The following is an 8,300-nucleotide window of genomic DNA, read 5'->3' as shown; positions in this document are numbered from 1 at the left end:
GCAAGACACTATAAATACCCCCTTAGAAAATCAGAGAAAAAAGGAGAAAAAGATGGAGAAAATATTGATAAAGGAACTCTATGTGTGAAGATTTAAGAGCCTAGCACACGAATTTCTTAAGTTTTGAAAGGGCAACAAGCTTGTGGAAGCAAGATTTGAAAAAGAAAAGCAAAGAGGGTAGTAGCTACTCTAAGAGCTTGCAGGTATTGTTTTCTAATCTAAAAATGGAGTCCATGTGGCCTGCTAAAGTTTGGAATGCTTGGCAAATAGTGTTATAGTTGCCCTTTTTGTTAATATTATAGTCTGATTCTTTTTTTAAAAAGCTCTTTTGGATGTTTTAGATGTAGTAAAGTCTTCTATTTAAATTGTTTCTTCTTGATAAAATAATGTTGTTTTAGTTTAACTTAAGCAATGTGGTTGAAGCAATGATGTTCATCCTGGATTTTCTTAGTCTGTTCATGACCAAAATGAGTTTAGAAAACTAATTTTGAATCCATATTTAATGAACATGTAAACTATTTTAAGTTGATAGTTTTTGGATTTGGTATCTCTTGCATGATTTTGATGATTTGATGTTGTTTATTAGTTCTTTTAATTCAAACATTCTTAGTTATGGTAATGTGGTTTATTGGAACTAAGAAAACATGTTTTAGAGGCATAAAAGACCATTTTCCAGGTTTGGCAGCTTGATCTTAATTTCTGGGTTTGCTGAGTAGTGTTCTTCGTGTTCTTGGAAAAAAACATTGTCTCAACCCTATAATTTGGACTAGCTTTGGTTCAATTCTTTAAATAGAACCCTTCGGGCAACTTGATTAGTCAATAATCTAGGGTTTATTTGCATCAATAACATATTTTCAGTAGGTTTTAATCCTAAGGTTTTAGTTTTGAACTGAAACCTATTTTGACAAAATCGTGGTTTTTGAGTGATAATTGAAATGCATGAATGCTAGATTATTGATCCTTGCATGATTTCTAACATGTTTGTGTCCTTCGTTTGTCCATATCTGGTCTGATTTGAAATCCATGTTGTTGGGTTTATGTTGAATGTTCTTCGGAGTTCTTCATGTTCTTCGTTTTTCTAGGTTTTGATTTGTTTTGATAAAGAGTTTTTTTTACATTTTTAGAATTTACAATAAGTTTGTAAAATTCCTTAGGGATTTGAACAATATTTCAATAACCTTAAAAATTTTAATTCCTGAAAATTAATGGTCAACATTATGATATAAATGTTGGACCTACAAGAAGGCTGGTATTTAAGAACCAAAAGTTGACTAGAAATTTTTCAAAATTATTTTGGATACTAACCAATTTTAATTCGGAGTATTTTTCATCATAATATATGGGTTGTGAAAAACATTTTCACCTCCCAGGATAGATGAACCCTTGTCAGGGCACCTACATGAATTCTTCCTATAAGAATTTATTTAAGCATACGAGCACATAATAAATTCAAAATGTCAGATTAATTCATGAGTGTAAATCTTTGTTCTGAGTCATAGACAGACCACTGGTTAGGAACTCATCAATACTTTTAAACCACATTCAAACCACATAATATAACTTATCTCAGGTAAGATGCGTTGGGGGTGCTAATACAATCTTTAACAACAATCAATCACTTACCCTGAAATTTCAAATAAGATCAGTACACTCTGGTCTCCTAATGACCCTAAACTAAACAACCAGGTGGCGACTCCTTGACATCCTTCCACGTCGTGCGCGCTACGTGCGACATTGATAAAGAATATAGTGGTGGTGGTGTGGTCGATAGTGGTGTGGTTGTGGAGTGGTAATAGTGATATTGGTGCTACTAGTGATAATTGTTGTGGTTAAGTGATGATGTATTTTGAGTTAATAGGTTAATTGTAATTCATTTTTAATAAATAATTGAATTTGTGTTTAATAGTATGTTTTAATTTTTTAATTGTGTTCATTGTTTCCTTATATGTATTTGGATGGCTCAACTACTGAGGATAATAGATTGAGCATTAATATGATCCAAATAAGGTCAGATTCAAATTTTGGCATAAAATTTTCTATTGTCTAGTTTTACACTATCAATTATAACTTTCAACTCGATTGTTGGATCGGGCTGAGATCTTTACAAGAGTTTCTAGACATGTTATACATTGGGTTAAAAATTAGGTCATTCAGTTTTTGTTAAGGGGTTATTTTAGAGGGTCGAATTTGCTAGACAAATCTTGTCAAATTTATCTGGAACTTCGTCTACTTTTTGGACTATATCTAAAGCTACAGAAGGAATTCTGCTAAGATTCTGATTAGGTTGGAAAATAGACATTTGTACCTTTCCAATGATATGTGATAGGCTTGCTAATTCATTCGAACAAGAGAGAACGATGTGTTTGAAGTCAAGACTGAAATCTGTTAATATTGTGTGAAAATTGAAGTAACATTGTTTCCTTGTGTATTATAGATTCCAGTCAATATAAGGATTCCTTAATGCGCTTGGAAACATGTATGGTAGATATTGGCTTACCTCTTCTACAAGGATTTCATGTCAAACAAGGAGACATTTATGACAACAACTATTATCCATAGTTTGCAAGAATTCCATATCCATTATGGAATGCATGTGGTGGTAAAGATGCTTGAGATTCTTTTTTTATTATTTTCCTTATTTTATAGGACTTGCTTATTCAAAAAGGAAATTATGGGAGGCTATTTAAATAAGATATTTCAGTCATTTTTCCTTTTTTTATAATAGTTGGAAAAAAAAAAGAAACTTTAGCATTAAAAACATCTTTCAAGCAAGGAAAAATGATTAATGAACGGCACAAGGGGATACTCATTCTTCTACAAGTTTCAGATTTGGCTACAAGGGATCCAATACAAAGAGATAGGTTTTGGGGTTTGTTTTGATAACTTATACTAATCTGAATATTTCTTAAGGTTTTTTTATTGTTTTAATTAATATTTAGGATAATTATATTTTAGTTTTAACAATTTTATTTTTGTTGGGTTTATTTTGGCCTAAAATCAATGTTTAAGCTTGTTTTAGGCATTAGGCTTGTGTTTAACTGAGTTTGAGTTAAGGACCATTGGTTTGCAGCCCAATATAGGACTACTATGGTTATTATTCTAGAACTATATTATGTTTTATTTTGCTACGATTTTGGGCAATCTTTAGACATTAAAGAAATTCAGTTTTGCTTGAGCAAACTTCTTCTTTTTTGCAGGGACAAAGAGTAAATCCGACTTATCAAGGTATAACTAACCTTGTAGCGTCGTCATTCACAATCATCCAATACCTTTGATTCTTAATTACAAATTAACTCTAGGTAAAGGTTCAACCAAACCTGATTATTCAGCGTTTTTTGGGAAGTTATCATCTTCATTGTTGGTTCTGTGATCACATGATCATGAGGTTTGCATCAAGCATTCCTTCTTTAATGGAGCCCATTTCAAGCAAACGGATAGTAGAATGGAAGGGCGACATCTCTATGTAACTTTTATATCTCATGATGTTATTTGTTTTTATTGAGTTACTTCAATGTATCGCTTCATTTCCACTTCTTTAAAACATAAATATTTGTGTATAAGATTATGTCTATTTTATTATTGTGCATTATTTATATGAATTTTCTACTTGAATCTTCCAAACATAAAAACTCATAGGTTTGCGTAATCTATTTAGCATTATTTAGATGAAAAGTTCCTTATAGATCTTAAATCTTTGTCGATTTTTTTAATTTTTAAAGTTGTTTTTTTTGTTGTAGTTATAGGTTTATTGAGAGAAATTTTTAGCTTAAGAATCGTAACGAACAAAACAAAACAAAAACAAAAATGAAAATGATGAATGAAATATTTTATCAGTATTTTACAATATCGACGGGAGAGAAAACTTCAATGAAAAAGTTTTCAAAGATGGTATTCTGTTGGGATAGAAAAATACCGACAGAATATTCACTATATGCCAGTAGAATATTCCATAATTTTTTAATTGTAATGGAGGGACCAAATTGTATTTTTTACATTTCCATCATGGATGTACTATAACGATCTACAGTTCATTTATAGATGTGACTGTAGTAAATAAATAGTGAAGGGTGGTGTTATTTAATTTATTTTGTATTCGTATTTGTAATGTTTCATTCTAAAATAAAAGATTCGTTTCAATTCAAACTTGTATGGAGTTGCAGACTTGCAGTTGCAGCAATAATAAATAACGTGTCTGGCTGTTGCTCCTTCCAATATTGAGTGCTTGCGACCGCATGTACCAACTCCCTTCAACGCTTTTGCTGGCTACGGAATTCACCACAAACCATGTCAACAAGCATCTACCGACATATTTAAATACATGCTCAAGCAGCTCTTCTTTTCTTATACAAGTAGAATAAGCTCCACCAAAACAAGGCAAAGGCAAATTCATTTACAGAACAAAGGAAGAATGCCAAGTTCTGGTGACCGCAAACTTGCTCATGTAGCTCTCCTCCCAAGTGCTGGCATGGGCCATCTCACGCCCTTCCTTAGACTTGCTGCTTCACTCACACTCCAAAATGTCCAAGTCACCTTCATCATCCCACACCCAACAGTCTCACTCTCTGAGTCACAAGCTTTATCTCAGTTATTTGCTTCCTTTCCTCAAATCAAGCACCAGCAGTTTCATCTCCTTCCACTTGACAACCCTTCGGATGACCCTTTTTTCGAACATTTCCAACTCATCAAGAACTCCTCTCGCCTTCTTTCCCCACTTCTGTCTGCACTAAATCCACCCCTTTCTGTTTTTATCACGGACATGAGCTTGGCTTCGACGGTTACTCCCATCACTGAAGCTATTAGCCTTCCTAATTATGTTCTCTTCACATCATCTGCTAAAATGCTGACATTTTTTCTATGTTACCCCACTTTAGCCGACTCAAAAGCTATGGATGAATTAGATGAGATGGATGTCATCAAGATTCGGGGCCTGGAATTGATGCCCAAATCATGGATTCCCCCACCACTTCTGAAAAAAGGCAATAATATCCTAAAGACCAGTTTCATAGAGGATAGTAGAAAAGTCGCAGAATCAAGTGGAATTCTAGTTAACACGTTCGAAAGTTTTGAGCAAGAATCACTCAGAAAGCTAAATGATTGCCAACTACTCCTGGAAAGGCTACCTTCAGTTGTCGCCATTGGACCACTCCCACCATGTGATTTTGAGAAGAGCCAGTTACAGCTAACTTGGCTTGATGATCAACCAGCTGGATCAGTTGTGTATGTTAGCTTTGGTAGTAGGACTGCTTTGTCGAGGGATCAAGTCAGAGAGTTAGGTGAAGGGCTGGTAAGGAGTGGTAGCAGGTTTATCTGGGTGGTGAAGGATAAAAAAGTTGACAGAGAAGATAATGAAGGATTGGAAGGGGTAATTGGAGATGAATTGATGGAGAGGATGAAAGAAAAGGGATTAGTTGTTAGGAATTGGGTAAACCAGGAGGATGTATTAAGCCACCCAGCAGTCGGAGGATTTTTCAGTCATTGTGGTTGGAATTCAGTGATGGAGGCTGCATGGCATGGAGTGAAGATCTTAGCTTGGCCCCAACATGGGGACCAGAAAGTCAACGCAGATATTGTGGAGAGGATTGGACTAGGGACCTGGGTGAAGAGTTGGGGATGGGGTGAGGAGATGATAGTGAATAGAGCAGAAATTGCAGAAAAGATTGGAGAAATTATGGGGAATGAATCATTAAGAATTCAGGCATTGGGCATCAAAGAAGAAGCGAGGAAAACAGTGGGAGTTGGTGGGTGTTCTAACAAAGGATTGTCTGAACTCATCAACATGTGGGGGAAGTTCTGAAGTTACGAGAATATCCTGTATCTATGTTTTGTATCTTGATTTGTCTGTGTCCAGATAAATAAAAACGCAAAATTAAAGAGAAACCAAATCCAACCATGCCACAATCACATCAAAGCTAGAATAATTTCAAGGAAGCATAAACTCCCCCCTTTTGTTTTGGGTTTTCTTTTTCTTTTTTTTCAAACAAAAAAGTTTCAACAGATGAACTTGTCAATTTATTACTGATCAGGGGCTTCAGTTGTCAGCTTTTCCTACAACACTCATAACCAAAACGCATCAAACAAATTACATCTTGAACGAAGCACTTCTCACCTCATCCTAAGAGCGATCCTTCTTCCTGAACCAACCAAAGCTAAAGAATGAAGAAAATGTTACGAGAAACCACCTCCCATTTGCATTTCTACCCAAGAGCTAGTCCAAAGAAATTAAATTCCAACATCAATTAGTCGAAATATATACTTGCAACAAGCTTCACCCTAAAACGAGTGATACTACAACTCATTCTGTGTCACACCTGAGTATTCTAACCAGGACCTAGAATGACTAATCTCTCATCATTTGTTATGATTTTCCCAAAGAAAATAAGATAACTTAATTTGAAGTTCGAAAACATAAAGAAGAACAATGAACAATTAAAATTAATGGTTATCATTGACAAGACTTGTTAAAGTGACTGCATCACAGTATTAAACATGCAGTGCAGTGCAGAATAGCATATTATCCCAGTGTAAAGTGCGACCACTAGCTAGGAGCAGGATTTGCGCAATTTAGATTCGAACTTATTGATAATCTGTACAAACAGATACATCATGGAATCATGTGCAGCCATGCAACATACAGCATCATTGATTCACAAGAAAAATTACAATCAGTGGGATTGGTCTGAATTTTTATAATGATTTTTCATCCTTCTTTTGGAGGATGTCTTATCCTCTCTGTTGTGTCTTTTAATCCTTTTCTCTTCAATAAAATTTACCCTTTTACACAAAAGGAAACAATTCCATAAAGTATTAAAGATAAACTTCAATAAGCTTTCTTTTGGAGGATGGTCTTACCTTTAGGCCTTGCTCTTTGGGGTCTTGACCGCCTCAGCTCCTGCTACCTTTCCACATCAAGCTCACCTAAAACTGCTGATTCATAAGTCTTATAATTCCCAAAGATCCTTTTCTCTGACATCAAGCTCACCTAGCCTCAAGTTGGTTTGGTACAGAAAGGCCAGCCATTGCCTACAAGTAAACATCAAACGCAATTCATCCAAACTAGATCAAACCCACATGCAGAAACCACCAAAGAACCAGCCTCCGCTGCTTCTCATGGTACTTCACCTTCATTCTCCCCATGAACAAAAGCTCTCCACATATATCAAAGTAGTCACACCTAGCAGAATTTTCAACGTAAAGTTCATAAAATAAATATCAACATTGAAAAATACATGCTTTACAGAATTCACATGTTATAATGCTACTAACACTTGTATTAAATTCGTTTTCCACATGTACAATATGTTATACTGTTAAAAAATTTCTTAACACTCTAGCATTCCCTATTTTAAGTTGCAGTAATTTAAATCAATTTGGGAAAGAACAGAACTTGTAAATAGAGGAAAGTGGAAGGGAAAGAAACCTTTTGACATCTACTACTCGGTTAACAACGTTTGTAAAGACTTTCCTATAGTCTATATATATACCTTCACTCTAAGAAAAAATTATTTAATTCCCATTATCACGCTTACAAATTCAGATAAGAGGAGAATATTACCGCACATTCCCTTTCCTTCACTTCCATCTTCTTATAATTTCTATTCCTTACCCTTTCTTCCAAATTTCCCAAACACAGTTAGAAATCAAACCAAAGTACGCATATGCACACCGATACACATGAATGCACACTAAAACTCGGAGAACCGAAATGGGTACCCAATCTTGACAGACAGTTTTAGTGTGCATTCATGTGTATCTGTCAGTTGTTCGTAGGTCCAACAACTAACTTTTAAATTTACCGCCAAAGGGGTCCCCGTATTTCTCGTTTGTCTGTCAGTTGGAGATGCAAAAACGACGGCGCTTGAGGGGTGCGGAGCATGTTTCAAAACATTGTAAATGGAAAAGGGTAAAACTAGAGGGTTTTTTTTTTTTTTTTTCAAGAGTGCTTGTTTTTGTTTTTACTTTCTTAGAGTGAATTAAAGCTTATTTCTAATTATTAATTAAGAATAAAAATACAATTAACTCCGAAAGTAAGCATGGAGGACGTTGTCAACTGTTGAGGAAAAAAAACAGAGAGAAAGTAAATAAAATTAGAGTCCATTTCTTCATTTTGGAAGGAAACATGAAGAGCATCAACAAGTAGATTAAGGGGTACAAGACCAAGACCTTTGAATATGTATTATTATCGAGTGTAGGGCAAGCCACCTAACAGAGCCCTGATAATGGTAATTTTGTTAAGACCGCTGGCTTACATAGGAGATTTCAGGCCACGTTCGGAGTCTACTGTGCACATATATATATTAAAC

General features: G+C 34.9%; 1 protein-coding gene across 1 annotated transcript; it reads left to right on the top strand.

Moving 5' to 3' along the window:
* Positions 1-4,147: 4,147 nt before the first annotated feature.
* Positions 4,148-5,882, top strand: LOC7472619 (UDP-glycosyltransferase 708G1). Its single transcript, XM_002306010.4, has one exon. It carries the CDS (start codon positions 4,319-4,321, stop codon positions 5,792-5,794), a length of 1,476 nt encoding a protein of 491 aa, XP_002306046.4. The 5' UTR covers positions 4,148-4,318; the 3' UTR covers positions 5,795-5,882.
* Positions 5,883-8,300: the final 2,418 nt, after the last annotated feature.

The sequence above is a fragment of the Populus trichocarpa genome, chromosome 4 (genome assembly GCF_000002775.5).
Source record: "Populus trichocarpa isolate Nisqually-1 chromosome 4, P.trichocarpa_v4.1, whole genome shotgun sequence".
Lineage (NCBI taxonomy): Eukaryota > Viridiplantae > Streptophyta > Magnoliopsida > Malpighiales > Salicaceae > Populus > Populus trichocarpa.
This window is presented reverse-complemented; position numbering and strand designations above follow the sequence as displayed.